The sequence below is a fragment of the Cynocephalus volans genome, chromosome 7, assembly GCF_027409185.1.
Source record: "Cynocephalus volans isolate mCynVol1 chromosome 7, mCynVol1.pri, whole genome shotgun sequence".
Lineage (NCBI taxonomy): Eukaryota > Metazoa > Chordata > Mammalia > Dermoptera > Cynocephalidae > Cynocephalus > Cynocephalus volans.
Window position 1 is genome coordinate 154,877,463 of NC_084466.1, and position 14,886 is coordinate 154,892,348.

The 14,886-nt window shown below is 41.1% G+C and overlaps 1 protein-coding gene across 1 annotated transcript; it reads right to left on the minus strand.

Moving 5' to 3' along the window:
- Positions 1-3,046: 3,046 nt before the first annotated feature.
- On the minus strand, positions 3,047-14,037 carry TEX36 (testis expressed 36). Its single transcript, XM_063101618.1, has 4 exons — positions 13,987-14,037; positions 8,589-8,720; positions 7,751-7,831; positions 3,047-3,343 (listed from the first exon to the last, which is right to left on the minus strand). Exons 1-4 carry the CDS (start codon positions 14,035-14,037, stop codon positions 3,047-3,049), a joined length of 561 nt encoding a protein of 186 aa, XP_062957688.1.
- Between the last annotated feature and the right edge of the window lie 849 nt (positions 14,038-14,886).

A 14,886-nucleotide genomic window follows, 5' to 3' on the forward strand; every position in this document is an offset into this window, starting at 1 on the left:
CGAACTGTGGCACATCTGAGTGAGATGCCAGGCAGCCATGTTTTTTAAAAAGGAAGTAGATTTCTAAGCACTGATGTAAAATGACTTTGTAGATGAATTTGGGATTTTTTGGCCACAAGTTTTAATACATTTGAAATACTAAGATCATAGAAAATACGTTCTCTGACCAAAATAACAGGAGGAAATTTAGAAAATTCACAACTATGTGGAAATTAAACAACACTCTCCTAAATAAACAGTGGGTAAAAAGAAAAGTCACAAGGAAATTAGAGAGTACTTTGAGATAAAAATCAAAGTGCCACATATCAAAGTTTATAGGATGCAGGGCTCATGCAGTGCTTAGAGGAAAATTTATACTTGTAAACACCTATAATAAAAATAAGATCTCAAACCAGTAATGCAAACTTCTACCTTAAGAAAATAGAAAAAGGAGCAAACTAAACCAAAAGCAAATATAAGTAGGAAATAACAAAGATTATAATAGAAATATATGAAATAGAGATTTTAAAAAACAGTGCAGAAAATTAACAAAACCAAAAGATGACTCTTTAGAAAGATCAACAAAACTTGCAAACCTTTATCTAGACTGACCAAGAAAAAAAGAGAGAAGACAGAAATTACTAAAATCAGAAATACAGCAGGGGCGTGGCAGAGCCGGTGCTGCTTCTGTTACTCTGGAGTGGGCTTTGGGGACACAGATGTCCTCTTCTTTCTCCAGTCTCCATTGGTGATTCTCCTTGTGTCACCGCAGTGGAGTGTCTGGTGGGCGTCCTGCACAGCAGCTGTAGCTGCTGCTGTAGCATCGAGCCACTTTTGCAGCAGCAGTGGCTGTGGTGGTGGCTGTGGTGGGCCACCAGAGTGGAAGTAGTATCTTCGGCATTCTTCTTGCCTGCTTCCAGGCAGGGGGTACTGTCCTCGGCTCCTGCCCAGGACCCCAGGCGTGCTCTGTAGACATATTTGTATGTATAGTCGGTAGCGAAGTGAAAGAAGGGAACAGTGGGATGGGGGGGGGAGGAGTATGTGTGTCTGAAAAAGAGAGACAGAGAGAATCTATACACAGGCTACCTGAAAAGGATACACTCAAAAATCGGTCAATAGGGACTGGGAGGCAGCGATGTGAGGAAAATTCTCTTTTTACTATTTATTTTTATTTTCTTTAAAAATTTTTCCATGTAGATATACTTTTTAAAATACTTCAGGGGCAAAAGCATTTAGGAAACTAAGAACATAAGAGACTATCTTTAACTAGATAAAGGTTATGTACCCTAAATGACAACAAAAGGCAGATTTCTTGGTGGCACATTAGAAGCAGCCTCATTAAATTCAGAAATAAAATAAGGATATGCACTTTCTGTGATAATATTCAAATTGTACCTGAGGTCCTATCCAGTGCAATAAGATGGGGGGGAAGTATAAATGGATAAATATATAAAAGTATAAATGTTAGAAATGATGTAAAATTGTCACTTCCACAAATGATATAATTGTCTGCATAAAAAATCCAGAACAGCATCAACTGAAAAATTATTAGAACATTATTTTTATTTTATTAAAATATTTTTTTATTATTATAAGTTTATCCAGGTGGCCGAACAGACAAATTTACACACAGAAATCCATAGTTTTCTCACGCATCAGCTAAAATCAATCTGCAAGTTCAACTTAAAAAAAAAAGCCACAAAATTTCAAAATATGCAGGAATAAACACAGAAAAGAAATAGATCTATGTGAGGAAAACTATCAACTTTACTGAAGGACATAATATTTGAATAAGCGGGGAGATACAGCATGGTATAAAGATGCCAATTCTCCCACAAATTAACATTTAAATTTGGGAAATTTGCTATCAAATTGCCAATGAGTTTCTTTGTTTGTTTTTCATGACAAGCTTGTTTAAAATTCATGTATAGGAAAAATATCCAAGAATAAACAAGAAAATTTTGGTACAGAAGGAAGGTGACACTGACCAATTTATAAAAGGGAAATATAAACAGCCACTGTGCGGGGAAAGAACTCAACTTCACTAATTAGAGAAATGCAAAATAAGACAATAACAAGATGCAGTTTTTGCCCTTAAATATCTAAGTGATAACGTGAGAGGAGAGAAACAGACACTCACAGATATTGAGGGTAGGAGTTTAACTGGTCCAGTCTTTTTGAAAGGCAATTTAGCCATACTTATTAAAACTTGAACTGTGCACACTGTCCTGTCCAGCATTAACAAGGCAACTTTCCAGCGTCTACTTCAGAGGTGCCTGTTTACATGCATCCAAAGAGGCTGATTAAGCATGTAGCATTGTGTCTGACAGCAAAAAATTAGAAACAATTCAAATGCTCATCAATAAGAAGAATATTTTTAAAAATATGGCACATACATATTTGGGAATACAGTGCCAGCTTAAAACAAATCAGTCTATTCAGACTGACTGGGAGAACTCCAAGATACAATGCTAATATCAAAAGAAAGTTGTAGAATGTTATGTACTGTGTGACATAATTTATGTCCAAAATTTTATGTATTTATGCACATGCATATGATTATAAATGCACAGAATAAAAACAAGTGATTAACTTACTTCTGTTGTTGTTTTGGTTTGGTTTGGTTTTTTGCAACTGGCCAGTTAAACTGAACCCCTGACCTTGGTATTACCAGCACCACATTCTCCCAAGTGAGCTAACTGGCCAGCCCAGAGTTAACTTACTTCTGGTGACAGGACAAGGATTGGAGATGTGATAAAATCAAGGGAGACTTCTGCTTCCTCTGTATTGTTTGAAATTTCAAAATGAATATGTTAATGCCATATATTAATTATGTACTTTTAAAAACTCCTCCAAAGTAAATGTAGCAATCTTAAAAGTTTATTTATGCATGTGTATATCTTCACACATTTTTATTTTATAAGGACTTGAATGTTTTTCAACCTTCTTAAAAATCACAGAAATATTTCAAAGATTAAATGGTAGTGCTGGATCAGAAAACATGTACTTTTAGAATGTCTGATGAAATACCAATATTACTAAACTCATCAAGAATCTTCTGGGAGAATTAGGGATCCAGTGGAGAAATAGCCTTTTTGTCAATAGTGAACCTTACTTTGGGCTTCTTTTTCAAATACTCTGTATAGCTTCGCTCGGGAATAAATTTAAAAGTGCTCCATATCTCATTATAGTGTCTTGGAAAGCGTCTGAAATTTGAGACCACCATGGCTTCCTTATAGACATATGATATTTGGTTATTTGAAAAGCCATCGAGACAAGATGGAATGTAGTCACATGCCCAAAGATTGAAATTTCTTGAAACATGTTGCCTTTTATCTGGAGACATCTTCTTACGTCCCAGGCCCTGGGGAAAAAATTACAAGAAGATTAGGAGGAAAATATTCAAGGTCTTTATTAAAACCAACTACATGACATGTATGTTTAAATGCTCCATATGAAAACGTTACAAGTGGTCTCCTTTACCAACTTGTTGAATGCTGTCAATCAACACTCACAGCATCCTTGTGATGTTCTGTTATTGTTCTCACACCTTCAGTGCCCCCAATGGGGCTGGACTTTAAGAGACATGGAAGGCAGAAACAGAAAGAGCCCAGCCAGAAACAGCCTATTAATCAATTTCAACTCCCGGGGACCCCAGGTAGGTTCCCTGCACCCTGATGGCTCCTTGGTGTACCCATTTCTGGCTGCTTCCCCAGCACTCAGTGGGACAGATGGCTCTTTCTCTGACAAGCTTGAGGACTCTGAATTCTCAACTCCAAGGGTTCCCCTGAAGGAAGCAGCACCTTTGGGTCACAGCTTCCTCATTAGCTCTCAGCACCTTCTATGTGAACCTGAGAATTACTGTGTAATCAAAATCGTGTCTTCGAAAACTAGGAAAGAAAACAGTGTGCTGACACAAAAGACTGAGAGGAAGCAGACATTAGATTACATCAATCTTACTTAAATCAGTAAAGTGAGGTTGTCTGTTCACAAGGGTCAGTATCAGTCAGGTTTGCAGCAGGAGACCAATGGCACACTCAGATTAGGGCAATTGGAGGGGAGTTTATAAAAGGACTATTCATGTAGGGAAACCCCAGGGCACAGTACGGTGGCTCGGGGTCTCAGGGGCTTGGGAAGAATGTAGACCACACAGATCAGGCCCTGGAGCCAGAACAGGGAGCAAAAGGAGAGAGTGGCTCTGGGGGCACAAGTGGAAGATGCTGGGCACACTGTCCAAGCTTCTCCTAAAAATGACTCGAGGATACTCCAGCAAAATGAAAAACAAATAAAAGGAAGGGAAGAAGAGAAGAGGGGAAGGAGCTACGAAGAAAGTAGCAAGTAAAAGTTATAATTAAGTCTAAATACTTGTAGATAATGTGTTGGAACTTTGAGTGAGAATTCACAAAGAGTAAAGAAGGGAGAGAGAGGGAGAGGAAGAAAGAAAGGGGGAGAGGAAGGAAGGAAGGATAAAGAGCAAAAGAGAAAGAAAGAGAGAGAGAAAGAGAGAAAGGAAGGAAGGAAGCAAGCAAGCAAGCAAGCAATCTGGAACTGAAATTCCAGTATTTCAATCTGACTAGAGAAGTCAGGCTACTGCTTTGAACTCCAGGTTGACATCTAGGAATGGCACCTCCAGGAGTTGGCAGAACACGACCTGGGCCACCCACCAACACAACAGCCCTCAGGAAGGGAAGTGAGGCAGGTAAAGCACTCTGAAGACTTGCCTTATTCTTGGGGAAAAGCTATAGATATTAATCCATATATTCATAGAGTAATAGAGTGCTAATATGTTTTTTAAACATTTGTACTTGAGAATGTAATAGAGAGGATATCAGTAGAAGTCAGAGTGTGCAAATAAATTCAACTACTCTAGCAAAGTCATGAGAGGGAGGGAAAAAAGAAACAGAATGTAAACACGATAAATAGAAATGTTTACCATGTTTATGATAAATAGAAATGAGTTGTTAGAAATGAAACCAAAAACATAAATTGTCATAATAATGTGAATGGGTTAAATTCTCATATAAAGAAACAATGACTCAGATTTTTTAAAAAACCATGCTGTATTCCAATAGAAGACAAACCCAAAGCAAAATGACTAAAAATAAGTACAAATTATGAAGACAAAGGAATGGACCATAACATAAAAAAACAAATGTTTGCAGAAAGAAAGTAATAGTGGCAATTCCAGAATCACAAAGTAGAATTCATAGCTAAGAGCAAAAGCATGTTAAGAGCGTCACTTCATATTGACAAGTGGCAAAAGGCACCACGAAAATAAAACAATCACGAACTTTTATGCAGAAAGATATGATATTAAACTATAAAAGGTGAAAAAAAATCTTTAGAAATTTAAGAGTAACCTCAGAAGCAGAAATTGACAGATCGAGGCAAAAATTGAGAAAAGAATATGAAAGATTAGAATAACATAATTACCAGACCTGAATTAATAAATATAAAGCATTTTATTACCAACAGGGTAGAATAATTATTTTTTGTAAAAACCCATGAGACACTTGTTAAAATTAATCACATACAAGACAACAAAGATATTCTCTATAATTCGAAAAGTAAAAATCACAGATCATACTCTATAAAGTTTACTATAACCCATAAAATTAGGTATTAGCAACAAACAGGTGATCTTTAAAAACTTCTAAGCATATAGAAAATTTAAAACTTTCATCTAAATATTTTTTAATTAAAAGGGAAATTAAAAATTAAATCATAGACTATTTGAAAGCAAATAAGAATGAGACCTTAATTAGAAAAACCTTTGAGATTGAGTCAAAGCAATAATCTGAAGAATATTTATAGTTTTAATGAATTTACCAACAAAAACAATTGCAAGTATATAAAGAAACCTTCAACTGTAAAAATTTAAAAAGAACAGCAAAATAAGAATTTTTAAGAGATATTATATCAGTAAATTTGAAAGGAATTACTATTTTAGGCAAACACTTATCAGCAAAATCTACCCAAGAAGAGGTAGAAAGTTTGAATAGATCAATAATTGAGGGAGAAATAGAAAAGATAATAAAGAACTTACTCTAAAAAACATATTAAAGCCAAATAATTTTAGAGCAAATTCTATTTAACCTTCATTAAACTCAAAATCTAGATGTTATGTAAACTATTCCAGAACATAGAGAAAGTTGGAAAGCTGCCAATGTTTTCTACGAGACCATCAGAACCCTGGTAAAATACATGGGTACAATCCTGTTTAAATTGTTTACAAGATATACATTTAAGAGAGTATGTTTGCATGTGAGTTGCAAAAATTCTCAAATTTTACCCACCAAACCATTCTTAGCAGGGAATCATCAAGGTGAGGTTGTAAGGAAGGAAAATAAGGGTGCAAATTTTATTTTTAATTTTATATAATTCTATGTTTTTTGAGTTTTTAAAAGGACATATGTTACTTTGGTAATTTAGAACCCAATATTAAGCATTCCATTTAGAAAGGCAGGCAGAGTGGATATTCTGGTTCTGTTTTCAACACTCCACAGAGGCAAACCAGATTTTTTATGTTATGCCACTTAGATTTAGTTAAGACATCCTTGCACAGAGTAAAAGGTAATGTTGGGCAAGTCGTTTAACTTTACTGGTTCTCAATTTCCTTGTCTCTAAATTGGGGATGATAAAATAATTGGCCTGCAGGGTCACTGTGAGGATTGAATGAGATAATATGAGACGCTGGTATATGGCAAATGCTTAATAAATAATGGGTATTATTAACGTCATCATCGTCGTCGTCGTCGTCGTGGACATTCAGGTTCCGTAAGGATTCTCAGAAATCACCTGATACAACCATTTACCTAAGATATGTTAGCCCTGGGCTGTCCAGTCTGGTAGCCAACAGCCACAGGTAGCTACTGAGCACTTGAAATGTGAGCCGTCCAAATTGAGATGCACCATACGTGTAAAATCCACACTGGATTCTAAAGGCTTAGTTTGGGGGGAAACAATGTAAAAAAATTTCATTAATAATTTTTTGTATTGAGTATATGTTGAATTGAAAACTTGGGGAATTCTTGGGTTAAATAAAATATGTTATGTTATTAAATTTAATTTCACCTGTTTCTTTTTATTTACTGTGACCACTAGAGAAATTTAAAATAACATATACGGCTTGCAGTGTATTTCTATGGGACAGTGCAGTGTTAAGAACCACTAACAAATAGTACGAGTATTTGTGTTTTGGCTGGCCGGTTAGATCAGTTAGTTAGAGCGCGGTGTTGACAACACCAAGGTCAAGAGTCCGTATCCCCAGACTGGCCAGGTGCCAAAAAATAAATTTAAAAAATTAAAAAGAATTTGTGTTCTCCATGACAGGGAACTCACTAGCTCTAGCAAAAAGACAATTGCAGGCATTAGGAAGTTCTTTCTTTTATGTAAACATCCCCTCCCTCTCACCTCCTCCTTGTGGGTCTTGGCTCTGCTGTCCAGAGACACACACAGGTGATCGCTCCTTCTCAGGACAGATCTTCACAAGAAAGCTCACGAAACACACAACTTACGTGAAGTCATGTCGAGAAGCATGAAGTGCACATAAACCTGGGCAGAAGGCTGGTGCAGACTTTGAAAGCCACGTGGAACCTTGAGAGCTCCGTGCATTTTTTGGTAACCTGCTATGAGTCTTGTTTAAGACCTCACTTGGTTTTGACCTTGTTGCAGTTTTGAGTTCAGTCCTCTATCTCCAACATGCTGCAGACAATGAAGAGCCCTGATGTCACTCCCCATTTTATTAGAAATTTGGGAAGAAAATACTCACAGAGTCAAGGTAGCATCCAGAGTTCTCAAAACTATGCCGATTGTCATGCACAGAGAAGGGGAAGTTGCTGTCCACTGCTTGCTGGAAAAGAGCAAGGGGAGAAATGCAGAGGCGCTGGTCACAACTCCAGGACACTTTCGGATCTGGCACATAGTGATGAGGAGGGAGATGGCTGAGGCACAGCTACGCTAAGCAAGACCATTAAACCCGTCACCAGAGATGGAGCTACCAGCACAGGACGGCCAGGACACGGATGTGCGCAGTGGCTCAGGGATTTGAAACTCAACCTTACTGCCAACTTTCTGAAAATCATAAAAATTCTCTTCCAAAACACCTTATTTGGAGGCAAGGGTGGAAAAGTGCACAGGCTCACAGAACCAAAAGCTGGAAAGGACTTTTGAGGCCGTGGAGACCAACTTCTTCTTCTGACCTACAGGGATCCCAGAGGACCAGAGCCCTGGCCCCAGGTCGCAGGGTGAGTTTGGTGGGTGAGAGGTCAATTCCTGCTTCCCACTCACGCCGCTTCAGCGCCCCTGATGCTGCTCATGAATGGCCCAGGGAGGCAGAACGTGTATGTTCAAGAACTGTGAGCTGTAACCACAGGTTCCCGTCCACAGACGAGCCTAACTTAATTGTCTGGACTGGGAGGTCGCTCCTTCAGGAGAGTATATGGGTTGCCATAGTGACCAGGGAATGCCATGGGGATACGACCAGCCTTGAGGGGTCCAGGGATGGTAAATGAGCAGTGCCCTACAAAGAGGAATTGTCTGGCCCAAAGTGCCAGTGGTGGTACCCCTGAGACAGCTGCAGAAGCAGGTGGCCAGTGCTCCAGACTCACCTTCTCCCGGACTTTGTATATTGGCGGTAGCTTCTCCTGCACTTGGTGATAAAAGCGTGGACTACGGGGCTCTTTTAACATAGCACTGGTGATGGATTCCGGAGTCTTTTGCTTTAGTCCAATGTGAGGGAACTGGAAAAACAGCACATGCCTTGATTAAAACCAGACACATCTGAATCTATAAGCCAAGTATCAGGGCTTCCTCCGTATAGTGATTAAAATGTAATTTGGGTGCTTCTGGCATGCAGTGGAAATGGCCTAATTTTTGTAATTTTCAAATATTCTTTCCGAGACAAAAATCACTGTAATGGCCCAACGCCATCACTGCCAGTGTTTCACATTACCGGGGCCACCCCCGCTGCGCTGGAGCCCGGGACATGTTTCCACAGCCTGGTGAGGAGGGTGCGGCCTCAGAGAGCGAGCGGATGTTCTCTGAGAAGACTGAAATGTGTTATTTGAGATCCTCCTCCTGGTCAGGGAGATCCTGGTAGGTGGGGCCAAAAAGCCAACCTGTGTTCATAGGGGTGAGTCAACCTCCAACAATGTAGGTACGAGGTGGGCTCGGAGACAAGAGGAGGGTGAAGTGAGGACCTCAGCTGCCTGTCCACTGGGAATGGAGGATGGTAGAGGGTAGGGAAGGCCTAGAAAGATAAAAGAGGGGTAGAAAGGTATAAAGAAAAAAAGCAAGGGCAACAAAGACTATGCGGGGGTGCCCTTGGGATCTCCCTACAAAAGGGAGAGGTGGAAACAGACTGGGCAGGGGGAGGTGGTCCAGACAAGGGCCTCAGCCGACCCTGCAGGGACCTCTGGACATGGGATGGCTCTTCAGAGCTGGGCTAGGGGACCTGGGCTTTATGCACCCTAATTGACCAGTCTTCATACTGATTCCTGGGCTGCTCCTCGAAAAGGGGTGATCTTGGGCATCTCTCTTCAGCCAAGGGTTCCCTAGGGGTGGACGGTAAGGGCCACAGCACTGAGTCCTTCGTGCCTGAAGGAGGATGTGGTTGGCACTTTGTGGCCACAGTTGTTCAGCCCAATTCTAGTTGAATGGCACCTCTGAAAAGTACCCCAGTGAAGTGAGCTGTGAAATAGGGATCTCTAGGAGAAGAAGCTGAGTGGCAACTAAAGTAAACCAAAGACAAGACCCACATCTTGGTGACAGGTCCACAAGGGGAGGAGGAAGCATAACCCGGTGGTTGGGACATGGGCTGTAGGTTCAGAGGTCCTGAGTCCATCCCAGTGCTCTCTCCTAACTTAACCAAGCCTCAGTTTCCTTCTCTGCAGAGTGGAAATAATATCTACCTGATAGGGTAGACTTGATTAGAAGTGCAAAGGCACACACTCAGACGGTGCTCAGTAACTGCCAGCAGGTTCTATTTTTGCTCATGGCTGTCCACTCCCTTGTCCTCAAACCCACTTCCACCACCTAAGGTCAGCCCCCTTTTCTTCTCTTTTGGAGTCTAGTGACATTGGCCACACGGCTACTATCTCTCCTTTCCTTCTCTAGTCTCAATAGAACCGTATGTTCAGGTGGCTTTTGATCAATGTCTGCCCACGAGTGTGTTTAGTAGGTTGCTGTTTATGTAAAAAGGTGGGGAGATTGTGTTCTGTATGTTAAGTACTTGGTGGGGCGTTCTCTGCAAGTGAGAAGCAATGGGCTGGATGAGACATAGCCAGGGGCAGATATTTTCAATGCAGTTGTGAGTAGGAAGAAGAAAGCAGCAGAATGAGATCGTAGCCCAACACCGCTTATGTAAATAAATAATCCATGCACACAAAACCATACATAATTGACAAGAACACATCTAAATAAAAGAACTCCCACTAAACTCGTCTGAATAGCTGTGTGAGGGGTGAGGGGAATGGGCATGGCCACCAAGGGCAGCGCGAGAGGCCCACGCGCCCACCTGGCCTCCCTGAAGGGCGCAGGAGGCTGGTGGCAGGTCCCCTCTGTGCAGGGCAGAGGGGGCAGGAGAGACTTTCTTCCCACTGACTCTCATTTTGCACCATTTAAATGTTTCCTAAGTAAGTGTGCATATTCCATTGTCTCTTTTCCACAACAAAAATAAATATATTTGTTTCTGATTAGAGTTGGAACACATACTCCTGGTTTAAAAAAAAAAAAAAATTCAAACAATAAAAACATAAGGAAGTAAGTAAAATTCCCCTGAAATCCTATCACCCTTTCTCCTAAACTCTTTGGCGACCCTCCTTTTCCCACATCCTTATGTGAATGTATATCCGTATCTATGTGTAATTTTGCATATGTAGGACCACATTATAAATGTAATTTCTAACAATTAGGAATACCCTTTTATTTAACAGTAACTTTTGGTTGCTTTCTCCCTCTCCTTCTTGTCACTCCCACTGCCACCCCAGATGGCAATATTAACAACTGAGCTCTCACGTGGTCATACACAGACACCTATACATGTGGAGGGGACTTACATTGCTTTATGAACATCCGATCATATTATACATTCTGCTTTTCCCACTTAACAATATGCCCTAGAAATTTTTCAAAATCAGCCTATGTATTTCTAATACGCTCTATATTTTACTTTTAAAATAGAAATTCTGTATTCAATTTTTTAAATTCTATTTTAAAAATTGTTTTCTAACAATTGTATGTTAGAGATAAACATCAATAATACTAAAGGCCTTCTGGCTCATAACCTTCCCACTTGCCCTTCCTCCAGCTGAACTGAGTCAAGGCGTTTCTCTGGGAAGCTGTGGAAAATCAGGTAGAGGGTGGGGAGGTGGTTCCAACATCAGGAATGATCCCTCGCACCAGTTAAATGACAACTGACTTGAGTTCATTTGTATTCTGCAAGTCTACAGACTAAATTGCTGTTAAAAAATGGCTCTAGCATTTTAATTTCACTCTTTTAAAATATATATTTAATGGCTATAACATGATAGCTGTGAAATAAACCCTTCTGTTAGATATTGTAACCGTGAAATATAGCTTTTTAACTAGTTGGCGGTGAAATTTTTGCTGCATTCAATCACTCAATGACTGAAATATTAAATAGGAAGGTGAATGTGTGTAGAAAAAGCCTTTTCTACTCGGCAACAGCCAGATTACAACCAGCAAGGTCAACTGCAAAATGACTGTCACCTCTAATGTGGCAATTACTGTCCTCCCAAATGGGCTGCTGCTGACTCAAAGCCAACAATTTCTTTAATTTTCCCAACTCATCTACAAGTTACTCTGGGAAACTTCATGATCAGCACTATTCGTTTTAATGCTCTTAGGTGCTGACAGCAGAAAGGAGTCATCACAAAGGCTCAAGTCAAACTTTGGGGGACAGTGCCTCTCCACCTAAAATCTGGGCACTGGGCTCCATTCCTGGGCTCTGATGGAAGGATGAAATGAAATTTCTGCCTATAAATGTTGATTCTCACTTTCTCACTTCTACAGAACCTCTTTAGAGGGGCAATGTCGTTGGTTAAAAAATGCATCTCCAGACTCCTTTGCAGCTAAATTGGCCATGTGACCCAGTGAGATAGAAACAGGAATCTGCAGGGCAGGGCTCCTGGGAAAGCTATTGTTTTCCCAATAAAAATGGGCTAACTTAGCTGACAGGTTCTTTCTGTCTTTCTGTCCTTTGACCTTCCCCTTATTTTAATGCCTGGGTTGCCTAGAGGTAAAATAGCTCTGCACCAAAGGTGGCACAACAGAAGGCTGAACAGAATCTGGGCTTCTGATGGCTTCTTTGAGCAGCTGTGCCAGCCTTGCTTTGCCGACTTCTGAATTTTATTGTTACTTGAGAAATAGGGTTACTTAACCCGATTTGGTTAAGATACTGAAGTCAGCTTTTTATAATATTCAAACACAATTCTAGCTGATATGTAGGTGATTGAAACAGGGGAAGCTACTTAGTCTGAGAAACTTATGTTTTTCTCTTGATGGGCAATTAGCATTATGTAGCTGGTACTATACCCCCTTTTACTTTGGCTGCCAGGGAACTCAGAGTCAAAGCTGATGCTCACATATCTCCCATGGAGGCCATCATGGCCCTTATATCTGTGTTATATATTTTCCCAGTCTTAGCCTCTTATTCTAAAATATATTTAAAGTGGTCTTGGATTTTTATTTTGTTTATACCTTACTATTTTATTGTGTGTATTTTCCATACATTACTTAAAATCTTTGTGCAATGAAACAGGGTGTACATTTTGTGTGTGTGTATATTAATAAGATAAATTCATACTGAGTGATTGCTGTGTGCTCATGCATTACCGAGCACTTTTGAATGAATTATCTTATTAATCCCCACAGTATCCCTCTATCCTTCATACACTACACTCCCATTTTACAGATAAACTGAGATTTAGAATGTCTAAGCTACTTAGCCAAGGCTATGTCCAAGTGGATACAGTTTTTTTAAACACTTCAGACCTGAATTTGCCAAGGACTTTTCCATTTTTTTCTTTCAAACAAAAATGCTTAACAGTTTTCTGCATATTGCTGCCCTAAAAGGAGTTAACACCAGGTTCTTCTCTGATTCTGTCTCTCACTGTGAGTGTGAGAGTGGATGCACACAGCAGTCTATTGCTGAGGTTCCTTCTTAACATTCCTTTTATAAATGACTTGCAGAAATTAGGAACAGGAAAGGCCTGTGAGCACATGAAATATACATATTAAAGAGCAAACGAGAGAAGTGTTGGGCCAACAAGGCTAAGACCTCACACCTAGGAGAGACCCAAATTGTTCTCAGAGATGATAGAATAGTGATAAATCCCACTGGGCTTTGTAAATGTTATCAAAAGAGAGGGGTCTGGGGAAGAGTGTGAGCTGGAAAGGGGAAGTTTCCACTAGTGGAGATGGGTAAATGGTGTGTTCCTAGACTCTTCCCATTTCATAGGCTGGCGGTGCCAAGGGAATCAGATCACGAGCCTACAGGAATTTGTTTATTAGAGTTATCTAGCATGACATCAACTCCTTCAATCAATGTCTATTGAGTGCCTTTTATGCACCAAATCCTATTCTAGGCACTGAGGTTATGTCAGTGAGTTAAAAAGATAAAGATCCAGCCCTCCTAGAGCTCGTGCTCTAGCAAGGGGACACAGACGCTGCACGTAATGTAGTACGTCCTATAATAGGTTAGAGGTAGATGCTGTGGAAGATGGAAGAAGCAGAGAAGACAATTACTGCTCAGCGGACATTTACAAGGCTCCAGTGCGCTGAGCATTTTACACGCGTTATCTCCTTCAGTCCTCCCAAGAATGCGAGGAGATTCCCATTTCACAGAGGAAGGAACTGAGGCCAAGTGAAGTGATCCATCAGAGGTCATGCTAGAGGACGTAGCAGAAGCGGGGTCTGAACTCATTCTGTGGCCCTGACCACACCCGGCTGGCAAGAGAAAAGTATCAGCGGCACCTTCTTTCTTACCCATCTTCCATCCTTGTGTAAAGGTGGGTTGAAGCGTCTCCCTTTGGCCATTCTGTGCAGGAAGCCGAAGGTGGCTGAGGTTGGCTTCCTCACACCCCCGTGGCCTCATAGGCCCTGCACGTCTGGGAAGTGGCTCCTCCTCCGTGTTCCCGATCTGTTCTCATCCTCGACCAGGAGGGGAGCTGGGCGGTGCCCACTGTTGTCATGGAATGGAGCTCACCCGTCACAATGGGCAGAGGAGTCTTCCAGCCTCTGAGGATTCCTGCCACGGTTCCTCGCAGCTGTGGCTGCCCACGGCACGAGGCAGAGAGTCAGCAGGTCCCAGCTGAGGAAGCCCCGTGAACAGGTCAGACAGGTGAGGATGAGAAAATCTTGGGGGAATGGCAAACTTTTTGTACCCTCTAAATCCTCAAACCAATAATATTTGAGCTGGAGGTCTCCATGGTAACCACCTGTCCCAACCTCTTAGTTTTCAGAGAAGTAAACTGAGTCCCAGGCTGGGGGTGACCTTGTCTGCATCAGTAGCACTGCTGTGCCCGGGACCCAAGCTTCCTACTGTCTCCTTCCACAGAAGCCTCTATGTCCCAGCTCAGATCCAACTGCGACACTCACCCACGGGCACTCTCACCTGCCTGGCACAGCACCGAGGCTACAAGGAAGTAACATTCATGAGTAGTTATTATATACCAGGTGCTGTGATACACACTTTCCTGTGTTTTTATTTTATTTATTCTCCATGACAACCTCCAACATTTACAAATGAGTGTCACACAGCCAATGGATGGGGTGCCAGAAGTCAAACCAAGGTCATGGGACAGCTCCAGAGCTCATGAGCCTTTCCAAGGGCCACCTGGCTTCCCCGAGGCTGCAAAGGCTGCTCCTGAAATCTGGCCTTTCTTT